The sequence below is a fragment of the Piliocolobus tephrosceles genome, chromosome 11 (genome assembly GCF_002776525.5).
Source record: "Piliocolobus tephrosceles isolate RC106 chromosome 11, ASM277652v3, whole genome shotgun sequence".
In the NCBI taxonomy this organism is placed as follows: Eukaryota; Metazoa; Chordata; class Mammalia; order Primates; family Cercopithecidae; genus Piliocolobus; species Piliocolobus tephrosceles.
Genome location: NC_045444.1, coordinates 19,544,974 through 19,562,425, shown reverse-complemented (window position 1 = coordinate 19,562,425; position 17,452 = coordinate 19,544,974). Strand labels below are relative to the sequence as shown.

Sequence of the window (17,452 nt, the reverse complement as noted above, 5' to 3'; positions counted from 1 at the left end):
ATTCAATGAAGTGGAGAGGAAGCAGAAAAACAGATACCTTTAGTTAGGCTCAGGACTTTGTTATCATGCTGACCTCCATAGAAACAGTATTCTAAAGAACATGCAATGACAGTAACAACAGGAATACTCCTATGGGACTCTAATACTAGTATGTAGATGGGACTATGGCAGAGAAGTATTAATTATATCGCTAACTTAGAAGAAGAGGATATTTCAACCCATTCTATAAACTGCCATTATATATTTTTAAATTTTCCCATAAAAATCTAAGTGAATCAAAAACCTCCAACATATAAAATAAATAAGGACTCTAGGGAGTACCTGTATATGCTCCTTTAGATCACTAAGGTCTTACTTAGTTCACTTAGCTGCAACAAATTAATGGTATTGCTCCCCAAAGGACCTCCCTGCTCACACACCCATAACATGGCTCCAGAATTTTCCTGTGCTAATTGGAAATTTCATGCACATGTGAAAAAAAAATGTAAGTTACAGAACCTTAAAGCTAAAAGCAGCTTTACAAATCATTCAGTTTTATCTTTCAAAGTTTACAGATCAAGAAAACGAGGCCAAGAGGTTAATGACTCCCTAAAACAGAAACTATGCAGATTATTCTCAATTTCAATAGAAGAACTGGTAGCCCCCGCCTTTGGTCACCTGAAAGTCTACACATCAGACCTGCATTTGATTCTCCTCCTATACCGCAAAAGTTTCATAAAACTAAGTAATAACTTTTCCCCCATCAGTCATTAGATATTTAACTATACATTTTTATATTAGTTTTAAAAAAAATCAAGAGAAAAACATGTCTACCTGGTGATTTCAAATCCAAAGCTGAAGACAGAATTACATTCTAATAAAAATTATATCAATATTCAGTTTTGTCTCCAAACCTGCTTCTCCTTTAGTATATCCCATCTCAGTAAGTGGCACCACCTTCTACTCAGTATATGATACTAGAAGCATGAGAATTCTAGTTTTTATTTATTTGAGACAGAGTTTCGCTCTCATTGCCCAGGTTGGAGTGCAAGGGCACAATCTCGGCTCACTTCAACCTCCATCTCTCAGGTTCAAGCGATTCTCCTGCCTCAGCCTCCTGAGTAGCTGGGATGACAGGCATGTGCCACCAGGCCAGACTAATTTTCTATTTTTAGTAGAGTTGGGGTTTCTCCATATTGGTCAGGATGGTCTCGAAGGTGGTGGTTGTTTTTTTTTTTAATCATCCTTTTTCAAATGCTTCTATATAATTACTACTGCAAATTTTATCTACTTTTGATCTATTTTTCTACTGCCACAACCCTGGATCCAGGCAATCGGGATTTCTGGCTTGACTACTATAGCAGGAGTATATTGTCTCCCTGTATCTTCCCTGATCTTCCCTAATCTATTCTACATGAAACATGTATAACAATCTTTTAAGAACACATATGTGATCTCACATCACTCACTTTGTTAAATCTGTCATGGGTTTCTTACTGATCTTAGAACTAAACATATGTACAAGGCAGGCATGAACTGGTCTTCATCCAGCTCCAGCCTAATCTCCTGACCTGAACTCACAAAACTGTTATCATCATGGTTTATTTCTGTATTTGCCAAGCTCCTATCTTTCTCAGGTACCTTGAACATGCTGTTCCCCTTTGCTGAAACACACTCTTATATTCTTTCTTAGAATTGTTTCTTTCATATTTTTCTTTAATAGCATTTATCACAATTATTGTCATATAGTTATTTGAACTATTTGTATATAGAAGGGTTCAACAAATATATTTTGCATGGAATAAAGCAATAAAATTACTTCGTCCAGAAGGTCTTTTAGTATTCTTTTTGTTTTTCTTAAATTTGGGGGGAGAGTGAAGAATTTTTACTTCCTAAAGTTTTCCCCAGAAAGGATTTATTTACTAAACTGTAAGACCGTCTTTCATTCAAGTTTTTTTTTTTTTTTTTTTTTAAACAGTCTTGCTCTGTCCCCCAGGCTGAAGTGTAGTGGCACAATCTTGGCTCCCTGCAACCTCTGCCTCCCGGGTTCAAGCGATTCTCCTGCTTCAGCCTCCCGGTAGCTGAGGTTACAGGTGCCCGCCACCACACCTGGCTAGCTTTTGTATTTTTAGTAGTCACAGGGTTTCACCATGTTGCCCAGGCTGGTCTTGAACTCCCAACCTCAAGTGATCCACCCACCTCGGCCTCCTAAAGTGCTGGGATTACAGGCGTGAGCCACTGCGTCCAGCCTCATCCAAGCTTTTGGGGTTAATTTATCGTGAGACAGTATTTTCAGTAACTTTTATAATTTACATAGTGCCTTACTGTAAAAAAATAAAGATGAGAATCAAAAGCAGGCAACTAGCTGGGTGCGGTGGCTCAATCCCAGCACTTTGGGAGGTTGAGGCGGGCAGGTTACCTGAGATAGGGAGTTCAAGAGCAGCCTGACCAACATGAAGAAACTCCATCTCTACTAAAAACGTACATAATTAGCGGGGCATGGTGGCACATGCCTGTAGTAATCCCAGTTACTTGAAGGTTGAGGTAGGAGAATTGCTTGAACCCGGGAGGCGGAGGCTGCAGTGAGCTGAGATTGCACCATTGCACTCCAGCCTGGGCAACAAGAGTGAAACTCTATCTCAAAAAAAAAAAAAAAAAAAAAAAAAAAAAGCGGGCAACTTATTTGGAGTTCATAAAACAGTATATTTAAATTGATTTTCTGTGTTTGAGCTAAAGAGTAGGTATAAGAATATTTCAATTGTTCTTCAATGAATGTACTGCCACTGAAATTTCTACTATCTGTGTGAAATAACAAAATCTAACAATTTTACTGGCCATTGATACAAATTAGGCTTTCTCTCCCCTTAATATGTAGATCTATAGATTGCAGAGGATTTTTAGATTATCTGGGTTTTTTATTTTAAAAAACATACCCTGCTTTTAGTAGCACTTGTTAAAATAAGAATGACAACTTTCCTAAGGTCTTAAGATTTATACCTTCTGCCTTTTATTCCACATTGTAGCTTATCCAAGCTTTCAAATTTTCCTATCTGTAATTGAGCTTAGATATTTTTATAATGGTCATCAAGTTCAAGGTTAATAATCCTTTACAGGAGATTCTAACAAGTAAATTACTTTTCTTAAGGTATACTGATGTTTTAGCAGGTGAGCCAAAACCATCTAAAAGTAGGCATAAACTAAAACTTCTATCGTGTAACCTTTAAAATGAACTGATACATGCTGTTATTTATTAAAGAAGTAATAAAAACAAGCTAATAAACTACTACTAAAAGTTAAAATGAAGGGCTAACAATCTTTTAGTTACTAGTGTTGTAGTCATTATTCCAGAAGTAATTTCAGAGAAAGAGGGAACAGTTGTTATACCAGTGGCAAATAAAAATAAGAGCAGAAAATAGTAATGCTTCTGTTTGACCACCCTCCACCCAATGTTTCATATACTCTTGGTCAAATGTCTGCAACAGATAAGAAATAAAATGACTTAAATATTACCTCCAATAAAAATGACTTTTAGAAGATATTTCAGAGAGCAAATACATGATGTTCCCTAGAGCAAACAAATTACTTAAAAAATATCCATTTTCAGGATTAATCCATGGAATTGTTTTCCTGTTAGTTACTTAATATAGTTATCTGTACCATCCATATTTCTCCATATAAAATTTATACAATATGGCTAAAAGCAACACAAAAATATGTACAAAATTATGTCAGTGAGTGTAATCTTTATCAATAACACCTTCAGGTTCCTAGGTTCTAATTCATTAATGACTGTATTTAATACGGTAGCCTCTGAAAATATTGCAGACACCTAGAAATTCCAGATAACTTATTATTTAACCCCTGAAATTTAGTTTATTTATTGGGCTATGAACAAGATAATGAAGATTTAATGATGTGAAAAAAAAATTTCAAATTAAAGTGATCCAAAAAGGAAAGGTTGACTAAATTTTAGTATCACTAAAAATAAATCTGCTTAACATCTAGTAGAATTCTCCAGGCAATATTCAACCTTGAAAGCTTCAGTGGGAATTTGCCATACTTCTAACTAATTGTATACCAGGTATAGCTGGCAATTAGCTGTATGCTTCACTGAGAGAGAATACTGAATCATTTATTAAGCAAACCTTATTTCTCACAAAATTTAACATTAGCTTCAACTTCCTAAAACCACAATGACATTAATAGTAACTTATACATTAGCCATTAAATGGATTATTCACTTGTATATTTGCTCAAATAAAAACGCATACACAGAAGGAATAAAAGTACATGCTACAATATGGATGAACCTTAAAAACATTATGCTAAGTGAATAAAAGCCAGTCATGAACGACCATGTATTATATAATTTCATTCATATGAGATGTCCAGAACAGAGAAATATACAGAAACAGAAAACAGATGAGGATTGGGATCATCCAATATCAGTATTACTATTATTATTAGCATAGGAATAGCTACAATGTATGGGGTTTCTTTTGGGGCAATGAAAAAGTTCTGTTACTGCGGTGACAGTGCTCCTATCTGTATATTGAATGTACTAAAAACCATTAAACTGTATAGTTAAAAAATGTCTATGTGGATAACTGAAAATCGTTTGCATCTATAGAGGAAAAATAGCTACACAATGGAAACATAATTTGGAAGACATAAAAACGGATTTACAATCTTTGTTCCTTGCTGATGTCTTTCCCACAGGTTTAGAGAGAAGAAAAATTCTGCCTGTCTAGGATCTTGTTTCACTATACTAATTATGAATTCCTACCTTCCCACTTATTCCTCAACCCACTGAGTTCTGGTTCCCGCCATCCTATTCCAAATGTTAAAATAGCCAACAATTTCTAACTTCCGAATCTAATGAATTATTTTTGGTACTTGTTTTGAAAGACCTCTTTAATCATGTTTTCCCTCTGTTCTCACACCAACACAACAACTATCAACAGAGAAGATTTCTGTGACCCCAAATACGTGGTGATTTCTCTCCACCAGCAAGCAAGCAAGCAAGCAATTCTGCAGTGGACACCAGCTGGGTGTCCTCCAATTCAATTCTGACACTCTATACCTGGAGACAGTGTCAGATCCCACAGTTTGGGGCTCAGTCCCCAAGACTGCTCCACTTCAGACACCAGTTCCAGGTCTAGACCCCTGGAACTTCTGACTACTGGCTTCAAGTTGGGGTTCTCATGACCCCTGCTTTGGATTCAACTAGTTTGCTGGAGCGGATCACAGAACTCAGGGAAACACTTATATTTGTTGGTTTATTATAAAGGATACAGATGAAGAGATGCATACAACGAAGTATGGGGGAAGAGCGACAGAGCTTGCGTTCTTTTCCTGGGGCTTGCCATCCTCCAGGAACCTCCATGTGTTCAGCTATCTGGAAGCGCTCTGAACCTGTCCTTTTGGGTTTTTATGAAGTCTTCATTATGTAGGCATGATTGTTGAGGAGACTGACCTTCACTAATCTCCTCATCCAGGAGGTTGGGAGCAGGGGCTGAAGTCCCAACCCTCTAATCATGCCTTTGTCCTTCCAATGACCAGCCTAATCTGATATCTTGAAGCTGTCAGTCAACATTAGCATACAAAGAGATACCTCTTTGGAGATTACAGGCATTTTAGTTGTAAGATAGGAAACAGGGAGGAAGACCAAATATATACATTTCACAACCTTACAATACTTCTATTTTCATATCCCTCTGTTATTTTATTTTAATTAAATAATTCATTTATTTTGAGATGGAGTTTTGCTCTTATTGCCCAGGCTGGAGTGCAATGGCGTGATCTCAGCTCACTGCAACCTCCACCTTCCAGATTCAAGCAGTTCTCCTGCTTCAGCCTCCCAAGTAGCTAGGATTACAGGCATGCATCGCCCAGCTAATTTTTGAATTTTTAGTAGAGATGGGGTTTTACCATGTTAGTCAGGCTGGTCTTGAACTCCTGACCTCAGGTGATCCATTGTCCTTGGCCTCCCAAAGTACTGGGATTACCCGCATGAACCACTGCGCAGGGCCCCTCTGTTATTTTATTTTCTATGTAACTGTTCTCTTTTGGTTGAGTTCTAGGACAAATGTTCTCAGGATTCCTCTGTTTGCTCTCTCTCTCTCTTTAGAGATGGGGTCCAGCCTGGAGGGCAGTGGTGAGATCATAGCTCAGTGCAGCCTTAACCTCCAGGACTCCAGTAATCCTCCCACCTCAGCCTCCTGAGTAGCTGGGACTACAAGCACATGCCACTGTGCCCCGGTTTCGCTATCTTTAGTACTTGGCCGTTCTGTTCTACTCTACTGTCCCCATTGCCTTTCCATATACGAATGATCATCAAGTCCTGCCATGATACTTCCTAAATATCTTTCAAATGTGTCTTTTCCTCTCCATTCTTTTCTATGGTCTCCTAGCCACTGTCTTTGTTTACAGTTATCTCTGCCAAGATAATCTTTCTAAAACACCAAAGTAATCTTTCCAAAACACAAATCTCATTATGGCATGGCCCTATTTAAAATCCTGTAACTACTCCTTAACTTGGCATGTCATACTCAGTATTTCTCGACTGATGTACTACTGGCATTTCAAGACAATTTTTCATTGTTTATCACTGTTTCGTAGGTATTTTTAGCATCCCTGGCTTCCCAGCAGCACTCTGCACTCACTGCGACAATCAAAAGGTCCCCTCACATTTCCTCACTGCCAGGGTGTTATTATCCCATGTTGACGATAGTTGGATATGACCTATACTTCATACCTCACCAGTACCTTTACTGTCACTTTCTTTTTGTTTGAGACACAGTCTCGCCCTGTCGCCCAGGCTGGACTGCAGTGGCGCATCTCCGCTCACTGCAAGCTCCACCTCCTGGGTTCACACCATTCTCCTGCCTCAGCCTCCTGCATAGCTGCGACTACAGTGCCCACCACATGCCCGGCTAATTTTTTGTATTTTTTTTTAGTAGAGACAGGGTTTCACCATGTTAGCCAGGATGGTCTCGATCTTCTGACCTCATGATCTGCCCGCCTTGGCCTCCCAAGGTGCTAGGATTACAAGCGTGAGCCACCGTGCCTGACCTTTACCGTCACTTTTTGGAATAACTTGCCACATGCTTGTGAGAGTCAGAGGGTACAATCTTATCTTTCCTTGAATATAACACTTCCTCTCACATAACTATGCCTTGGCAATCCTCTAGTCTCTATCTGGAATGCCCTTCCCATGCTTCTCTGTATGGACAGCTCCAGTTTAAAACACTCTTAATTCAAGATTCAGGTTAGGCACCACCTTTTCAGTGACACATTCCCAAATCCTTTCAGAGGTTGGGGCCCTTTTCTGGCTATTACAGCATCTGTAAACCTCTTTTATATTTATTTTATTTTAATTATCATGTGTCTTTTTCTAGTACAGAGACAGTGAATACTGTAGGGTCAGAGCTTTTATGTAAAACCTTTTCATGTCTACGATGTTTACTTAGCACAATGCTTGGCACATGGTTAGAGATGTTCAACAGACTCATAAATTTATCTTTCTGTTGGGACTACTGAGGAATAAACTTGAACTGGAGGAAAAAAAGTCAAGTGGAGTTGCCTATATTCTCTCTAAATCCTTACCTATAATCCTTTAGCTCCTATTATAGACAGAACACTTTTCATTTTGGTAATTATCTTTGGGGTTGATATTAAACACAAAACAGAAAATCAAGATAGTACTGAAAACAATACCTCCTGAATAAAAACAAGTTATCTTGAAGCAAGACTATATGAGATAAACAATTCTCTTATCTTCCATGTGCCCATATCTAGTGACATCATTTTTATTTCAGTGTATGTCAAATACCTACTACTCTGGAAAGTTAACATCTAGAGGAAGATTTCTTCACCTTGGCATCTTTCACTCTATGAAAGTGTTGGTCAGATAATTTGTGGGTAGCCATTTTTGTAGGGAGAATGCCTCAAAGTGGTTATGAGTTGCCAAAAAATTTAAAAATTATTCATTTAGTAATCTGACAAAATGAAAGATTTCACAATTAAAGTACTGACTCAACTCAAAAATCTTTGGGTTGATGGTTTATAAACTCAGCAAGAAGGAACAAAAACTTTGCATTTAAAAAGTTCAAAAACTCATTATAAGTGAATACACTAAGTTCTTATTTGGTTGAGTGCACTATGGTGAGATACCTATTTTTCTTTTTTCTCATGACTTAATGGTATATGTCTAACTCAATTAAAAGCCTAAATATCTTAGTGATTCTGTATTTCCCAAAATTCATACATCATGGTGACATGCATAATGCAAAAAGATATTTATATATTTTCATATACTAGACCAACAAGACCTTCGCCCTAAAAAACTAAAATGTTTCTGGTGTACTTCAAATATCTGCAATCTTATTCTATTACTCTAACTCAGTAATGAAAACATATATAGCAAAATTATGGTACTCTAGAAGCAATGGAAACCTTATAAATTTAATTTTTACCTGGGATTGTTTTTTAATGTATTTACTAAAAATTCATGTAGATCTATGCCAGTTGAATCAGTGTATTCTTGACTGGAATCTAAAAAACAACAACACAAAAACCCAGTATAAAGTTGTTTGAAAACAAGTCCCATTCCCTTTTACACATGATGTATATCTTAAATAAAACAAGATGCCCCACATTGAAAAAAATTTGACAAAGTAGGAAAAGTTACAATGAACTCCGGTGACCACAATCTTTCTATTCCCATATAATGTGCATGACCATGGGTGTATATAACTGCATATCCATGCACATTTAAAAAAAAAATTAACCTCTCACATGTGTCTGTTTAATTTCCTCTAAATTCTTTAAAGATCCTTTTTTACTCACCACCACCTCATGTTCAAAATGCCTCCGTGGGTGAAAATTTTAAATGATTTACATAATTAACTACATTTGTAGCAAATTAAGACAGCTTAGTTCAGATATGAATATAATGGAGGCAATAATATGGAGGTAGATACAAATTTTAGTTGTGAAAGAATTTGATTCTTATGAGGTCTGTTACTACTGGCTTGCTTTCAAAATACTTTTCAAATATTCGTGCTATCTTCTCCTTAAATGTAATATCCTTATACTATTTATAATACTGGTCAACATAAGTCAGTTTTTTTTTTTTTGAGACGGAGTCTCGCTCTGTCACCCAGGCTGGAGTGCAGTGGCTGGATCTCCATAAGTCAGTTTTTAAATTTAAAAAGCATTTCTATTGATCTGCAATGCCAGGTAATAGTGAAGACCTTCCAAACTTATAAAAGAATATTACTGGATACTCAATACTATGACATCAGCTCTTTGTATCATAAGGAATTCAAGAGTGATAGTATTCTTAGTGGAATCAATATAAAAATTATAATGACTTCAGTATTTTACTATGAGTGAGGGACCATAAGATATTTACCTTCCTCAATGTCTGTTATGTGTTACAGTTTTTGGCTGAAACGTCTTACTGATATATGGAACTGTGTTAAACCATTTTGCTCAGGTAAGTACTGTATCATCCTTCCACTCTGTTCTGTGTCATTTTACATAAAGATATACTATAGATAATTATTCGAGGGGTAAAGGATAGAATTACTGATAGCAAAATTATTTTTTTGTAAGAAAACAAAAGAACTGCAAACCTCTTGATAACATTTTTCTGGGCAACTTATCACTGGCCTTTTCTTTTTCTGCTTCATCTTTTAAAGGCTTCTCTTCTTTCTCAAATGATTGTGTTAACTGGATCTGAATTTTCTCCTGTTGGAAGGCAAAGTCAATTATTCAATGAAAATACAATATAATTCATTTAATACCACAAATTTATATTTTTTGAGTAACATAAAATTGCACAAAGAAAAAAAGATTATTTTACCCAACTGGATTCTTTAAACTAAAAAACAGTAACACTGTACCACTTTTATCAAAAACTTTACATAAAATGTTAAAATTCATGTTCTGAGTTGAATATATCAATTAAAACAAACCCTCAAGATTATTATGGAGAAAATAAATGTTTCCTATTATAGTTTAAGTGCATCAACTTGTAAAATCCCTGGAGGATGAGAATTCAGGTCTTCTTAACCTATTTTTGCAAGGAAGATGCCAACCAAGAGCATAATTATCATCAATCATGACAATACGAATGTATAAGTGTCAAGTCAATGATTAATAAAAATTAGGTTTCTCAGTATCCATTATCATCACACATTCCTTCATTCTCCTACCATATAAAAATATAAGTACAAAAATTTCCAAAATCAACAGCACACAACTTTATTTCCTTTTTGAGATTTATATATCACTGTCAATCCTTCGATCACCACAGTTGTTTAGAAAGATTTCAAACAAAATTGTATCCTTATAGATATGTAATGTTTAATTGTAAAGTAACCACATTCTATAAGACTGAAAGGAGAATTCACATTTTACTTTAAAAGCAATGCCATTACATGTAATTCCAGAACCCAAAGGGATTACCAGAAATTAATTCACACAGAGAGAAAAGGCAAAAATCATGTAGCTCTGTTTACTTAGGTAAAGAAAGCTATAATAAATTCTACACCAGTTTTACTAAAGATAAAGGGGTAGCCTATTTTTAGACTAAATTATACTGTTGTTCTACAGTCATGAAAACCATCAATCAGACACGTAGATTTTTTACCACAATAGGACTGCTATCTGCTATTTTCATCTCTTTTCTTCTTCTCAATTCATCATACCAGTTCAAATTTGTGTTCATAATATAGGGTAAATGATGCACACTGGCAGTTTGCACTAGGACGACAAACACTTGCTTTATGCACTCTCTGTCTTGTTTACCAAAGACACTGGCAACTTCCTTACACTCATCAACCAGGAAGTAATTCTTCTTACTGTGATTCATTTTCCAACCCACTTTCTTTACTCTTTTCATAACTGCAAAACAGGTATCTAGAAATGAATCCCAGAACTATTTTTCAGAAGTATAATATTTAGAAGTTTTCTTGACTTGTAATTTCTATTCTGATTACTCAAGAGGAACCCAATGAAATCCAGGCTGGGAGAAAAGATTTCACACTAACCCCTCTTAGATATTCACTAAAAGGCACTTCCAGTAACTAGCAGATTTCATTTCTAAGCTCTCCTCAAAAAGCCATACATTTTAAGTACAGATATTAAACTATTTTATCAAAATGAACTATATTTTTAAAATCTTGTAAGTTTAATGTACTGAGGTCTGTCTTCAGTTGGCCTAGTTTTCAGTAGCAATATAAGTAAGATATATTTTAAACACTGAAGTCCTTACATACAAAATCTTCAGACTATAAATAACTGGAATAATAGCTACCTCTCCATAGGAAGCTGCAATTCCTTTACTCTTCACTCTTCACTCTGTCAATGACATCTGTTATTGAGGTCACTTCCCTCTCACAAGCTCTCATCAGATACCAAGTGACATCTCTCTCTTAATTGCCTCTCAACTTTTTGAATGAGTTTTATTCCAGATTAATTCCTCAAAAATCACATTCTGAATCAAGCAAATTAGTTGGAAAGTGTGTCTACCATCAAGGATTAGATACTAGTACCTTTCATGAGAAATAATTTATTTTCCAATTTCCACCCAGGTGCAATTTATTTATCTCAAGGCTTGGAAAAAGACTTCTTACTAGAACAAGCATCTTTTATTCAGAAGATTTTATTCATAGGCAATTATCCAAAAAGAAAAAGCTTACTGGATCTAAGAGAAACTGAGAAAGAATATATTAAGGGAAATAACTGAGTTTTGATATAGCTTCTTTAGTCATTATCCACATGCCATAACTCATCTTTTTGAACGGCCAACACAAAAAATCATCTATGATCAATAATGTATATATCAATACACAACATATATTCCTGTTATTTTTTCCTCATATAAATTTTCACTAGCCAAATTTAGTACCATAACAGGTACCCAAGATTTTTCAAATAGGTAAAATGCACTACAAAAAACAAAGGTCATGATACAGCTTTTGATTTTTCAAAAAGTATGCACTTTTTCTGTATTAACAGATTTATGAATGCCTGACCCTTCTTTCCTCAATCTCTTTTGACTGTCATGAGGCTAAGATGGTGTAACATCTGTTTTTTGGTCGACAGAATGAAGAAATGAATTTTCAAAAACATTACAGTACCTATTACTCCATCCCAAACAGGCGTATTCTTTACTCTGACTTGTACAAAAGAACTTTTTTATTTCTTTTTTGAGATAGAGTTTCACTCTTGTCACCCAGGCTGGAGGGCAATGGCGCAACCTCGGCTACCTGGAACCTCTGCCTCCTGGGTTCAAGCTATTCTCCTGCCCCAGCCTCCTGAGTAGCTGGAATTACAGGCTTGTGCCACCACGCCCGGCTAATTTTTGTATTTTTAGTAGAGACGGGGTTTCACCATGTTGGCCAGGCTGGTCTCAAACTCCTGGCCTTAAATGTTCCACCCACCTCAGCCTCCCAAAGTGCTGGGATTACAGGCGTGGGCCACTGTGCCTGGCCAAAAGAACTTTTAAAAAGTGCTGTTTCAAAAAATAATTTTAGCGATTTTTTTTTTTTTTTTTGGAGACAAAGAGTCTCTCTCTGTCGCCCAGGCTGGAGTGCAATGGCGTGATCTTGGCTCACTGCAAACTCTGCCTCCCAGGTTCACATCATTCTCCTGCCTCGGCCTCCCAAGTTGCTGGGACTACAGGCGCCCGCCACTATGCCCAGGTAATTTTTTGTATTTTTAGTAGAGACAGGGTTTCACCATGTTAGCCAGGATGGTCTCGATCCCGACCTCGTGATCCCCCCGCCTCGGCCTCCCAAAGTGCTGGCATTACATGTGTGAGCCACTGCACCCGGCCTTGATTTTTTTTTTTCAGACTATATTATAGCTGTCCAGTTTTCTTACAGTCATGCAAAAGCCAAAGGTTAATATTTGAAAATGTTCTCCAGGCAAGGATTTAGTAAATATTTTGACTGTATTTCTGCTTTTTGCTAGAAAGTCTATTTCACTGCTAAAATGTATCTATTTTATCAAATAAATGCATACAGCTACCTCCATGTAGATACATTAAAAAAAAAAAAAAAAAAATCAGCTGGGCGCGGTGGCTCACCTGAGCTCAGGAGTTTGCAGCCAGCCTGGCCAACATGGTGAAACCCTGTCCCTACTAAAAATACGTGGTGGTAGGTGCCTATAATCCCAGCTACTCGGCAGGCTGAGGCAGGAGAATCACTTGAACCTGGGAGGCGGAAGTTGTAGTGAGCTGAGATCGCACCATTGCACTCCAGCCCGGTCAACAAGAGTGAAACTCGGTCTCAAAAAAAAAAAAAAAATTCATAAATTAATTTTCAACCTTGTGTTTCTGATGCAAAGAAATGTCAAAGCAAACGGATTTTTAAGTACATTTCATTGACAACAATCTATTTCAAAACATTTTCCTCACATTTTCAAGCAATAAAATGTAGTGCTTTTCAAAAACAGTACATATTCTAAATATGTGACAACTATCCTCAATATCTGTAAAAGGCTTTTGAAGGTATCATGTAAATTAAGGGAAAGTATAACAATTTTAGTTTGAATCACCAAATGCATAATGATAATTACTTTAGAAAAAAGATGTACATGTCGTGGATCAGTCATGGCTTCTTAAATAACCACAAAATTGCCCAAATTCCTTGCAAACTGTCTGTTGGGATAAAGGAGTATTTTCAGTTGCTCAAACTCTTATTAAGTAGAACAAGCCAGTAGGCAAAGTTATTACAAGGTAAACATTGGTAAAGGGTCCAAAAATATCTATGCATAAATATACAGACATTAACATGAGACAGAGATCAACCCATGGCTGAGATTAACAGAAAAGTAGTTACAGCATTAAAAAGAATGTAAGGGACAAACTAAATGGTTTGCCTAAACCTCAGTGTTCTACCTTAACATTTTTTAACTTTATAAAAATTAATTTATAACTTTCCTAAAGCCACATTCCTAATTAGTTACATGATTCCTAAGTTTTTCCAGAAGAGAAATCATTGCTCTAAGCCTTAGATTGAAGCAAAGAGGTTTTCTAACGTTTCATGTATATCTTGGGTGCCAAGTATTATTGAATCAGTTTCCTTTAGTCAAAATAAAACAAATATAACAACACAACTTAAATCATATATAAAAATTCTCCAGTTCCACCATGTCTTGAAATAACATTTGTTTTGCTTTTTTACCTGGTTCTCCTGTGATATCTCTGGTGCAGGTGGTGGTGGAGATTCTTCACACACTGCAAGGCTCCGAACTAGCTTTAACTTTGAGCTTGACTAAAGAGAAGTATTTATAATTAACACTACATTTCAGAAATCTAGGGCATATCCAAAAGCCCCCTAGAAAGAGTTTCTAAGTTTCTTTATAGTTTCTGCCATAACAGTAGATGAAATGTGCAAGTTAAATGTATCATTAAACACTACTAAAAGCCTTTGTTAAGAAGGAAAACAAACAATTGCAGTTTTGAAAATTATAGCAATAGAAAGAATGGGAATAATTCCAACTTCATATCCCAAAGAATGGTGAGAAAGCAATTTTCTCTACAGATAAAGAACCATCAAGATAAAAAAAGCGATGCACAAAAGCGACTAGGCAAGACAAAAATCCCAAATAAAACAAAATAAGCTTTCTGCCCCCCATAAAATATGAAAGAACTAAACTGAATGTAGTGCTATATGAAAACAAGGATTTATCAAGCATGACGGAAGGCCCTTGGCATGCCAGCACACCAAAATATTTACTATACCTTAGACCTTTTTCCTGTCTGTCCAAATGACTGCAATGGCCGCTGAATATACAAGAAAGATTTGTATTAAATTTCATACTGAAACAGAAAATTTGCTTCTTAATTCATACTCCTAAACCACAGAAAAACTAACTGTGCATAAAGTATGAAAAGTGAGGAAATCAAAGTTGGTTTCAGTACAAGAGTACTGATTCCTCCCAGAAGCACACTTGCAGAAGATTCTTTAAAATCCTGGTAGGTTGGCATTTTTACTATTATTTTTCTTTCTTAGGCATTTTTCTTTAAATCAGCAAATGGCCACAATTTCTATGTTGAGTACAATGGAACTTATATGGTGACTTCTTAGTAGTGAAATAAAATATACTTCATTATTTTACAATATATTATAGTTTAGCCAAGGTTAAGGAAAAACAACACACACAAAAACCAGCAGTTTAAGGCAGATACACTTCGAAAAGTTCTAAACTTAATAAGAATGTTTCAAATGCACAGTGAGTCAGAGTCCAACCACAAATCTACTGAGGTGTTTCAACACTGTATGAAGTACACCACCAGTTTATTAGTGATGGAAACCTATTCACCAGGTCTGAGGTGAGGCAATGAAGCAGAAAAGAAGAAAAAAGGGCAGACTTCCAATACGGATGTCCAGCATGACTGATAGGCTGACCATCAGTCTCACGCTTGGAGAACCCTGTAAGGCAAACTAATTCATGTTTGTGATACAAGCTTTGGTTTGGGAAACCAGCTGAAGCACCTGTGAGCCAGAGCCACATAGGTTTTAAACAAACCAGAGCCAGATATGTTTTAAACATTCCTTCCTACATTCCTTCCTTCCATCTGTCTGTCCTTCCTTCCTTCCATCCTTCCTTCCTCTGTCCTTCCTTTCGTTCTACCTTCCTTTCGTTCTTTCTTCCAATTTCCCTCCCCAAACCCAACACCAAATAGTACATGGCCCAAGCATCTATCATTTTTACTTCTTAACATGAGGGAGCCAGTCTGGTACCAAACATAAAACAGATACAAAATCCTTAATATCCAGACTAGTATGCTTTACATTAAAAACAACAACAACAACAAAAACCCATCATTTTACTTCAAAAAGGCCTTCCTTGAGGGGTCAACAGAAACAAAAGTCTACATATCAGTATGTCCTGGTCCCATTTTGAGCCAAAACTCCTTCAAAATTAAAAAGCACTGTATTCTTGGGATTTTAACCCTAGATTACACAAACTACAGAATAACAACAAAAGGAAAATAGAAAAAATAAAAGAAAAATGATTTTGTTTCTTATATAGAAGAAAACAGCATGCGTGTGCACACGTGCATATGGCAGTGCTGCCTAAGAGGGCTTCTGCATGTTGGTATTGCCTTCTGTTTTTACCTACTCTCTAATTTGTTCAAGAGGATTTCTAATTTCCCATAACTCACATCTAACAATGTAAGTAAAATAAGTTATGCTACCATCTAGACTAGGTGGTAGATGCCATCATCTCTAGGGCTTACAGGAAAAAAAATAAGTGGGAGAAAAGCAACAGGTGAATAACTATGAAAATGCACATAACCAAATGAGTTCTCAGGAAGTAGAAGGGAAAATAATTTGTGACTTACTCCCAGTCCTCTGCTTTAATTTCTTGTAATTTTAAGTATCACTGGTATAAAATCTTCTATTAAAAATTTTAAAATGAAAGAGGTCATTAACTGGCAATGTAAATCCTGTATTCATATGCAAAAGAGCTGGACTTAAATTTTTGAATTTGCTTCTTATTAATGGATAACCATGGTCAAATTACTTCGGTTTACTTTTACCTAAGAGTTCATACTATTCACACTAATTCACAGGATTCTTGAAAGGATTCAAAGAAAGCGTAGCTAATAAAGGGGCTTCGAAAACTCTAAAGTGTTATAAATGTAATTGATTATTAAAGGTTAGGAACTGACCATGTCAGAAAACCAATGTGCTGCCTCTGCTTATTAGCAATGAGATTAAGATAAATTACTTAATATAACAAATGCTAATTTTAAAAACATCTATAAAATGGGGATGCTGTATATTGTCCCTGTCGTAATGCTTGAGAATACTCATAGACTCACACATGTATTAACTATCTCACTTTTAATCTATAAGGAGGCTTTGATGAAAATGAGGAAAAGATAAAGATAGAGAAGTAAAATTATCTTAATTTGACTTCATTTAATAAACATGTTTTAGGTTCCTGCTGTACACCAGACATTGTGCTAGGCACTAGGGCTATGAAGATGAGTAAGACATAGTTCCTGGTCTTAAAGACCTCACAGTCCAGAATCAGTTACTAAAGTCAAAAGGAACCCCAGATCTTCAGAATCTTAGTCCAATGCAATTAATATCTTTAAAAAAACTTTATTGTGGATTAAATTCTACCTGAGGCAGACAGAATTCTAAAGATGGCCCAAAAGATTCCCATCCACTGGTTATTTAATCAAACACAAATCAAGGTACTGCTGAGCAAGGATTTTGCTCTTTTTTTCGTTTCATTTTGTTTTGAGACTGAGTCTCACTCTTTTGCCCAGGCTGCAGTGCAGTGGCATGATATTGGCCCACTGCAACCTCTGCCTCCCAGTTTTAAGCGATTCTCCCGCCTCAGCCTCCCAAGTGACTCAGATTACAGGTGCCCACCACCATGCCACGCTAATTTTTGTATTTTTAGTAGAGACAAGGGTTTCACTGTGTTGGCG

General features: G+C 36.3%; 1 protein-coding gene across 14 annotated transcripts in view; it reads right to left on the bottom strand.

Annotated features, from left to right (window-relative positions):
• The window catches only part of R3HDM1 (R3H domain containing 1), a 199,277-nt gene that overhangs the window by 96,042 nt on the left and 85,783 nt on the right, over nucleotides 1-17,452 (bottom strand). For 9 of the 14 annotated variants that reach the window (XM_023193775.2, XM_023193781.1, XM_023193782.1 and 6 more), the window contains exons 4-7: nucleotides 14,741-14,782; nucleotides 14,181-14,270; nucleotides 9,621-9,735; nucleotides 8,457-8,535 (exon numbers count right to left, since the gene is read on the bottom strand). In XM_023193775.2, the coding sequence (XP_023049543.1) occupies nucleotides 8,457-8,535; nucleotides 9,621-9,735; nucleotides 14,181-14,270; nucleotides 14,741-14,782 (326 nt within the window). The remainder of the gene's footprint in view (nucleotides 1-8,456; nucleotides 8,536-9,620; nucleotides 9,736-14,180; nucleotides 14,271-14,740; nucleotides 14,783-17,452) is intronic. The other 5 variants (XM_023193780.2, XM_031936413.1, XM_023193787.2 and 2 more) reach the window with 2 other exon arrangements.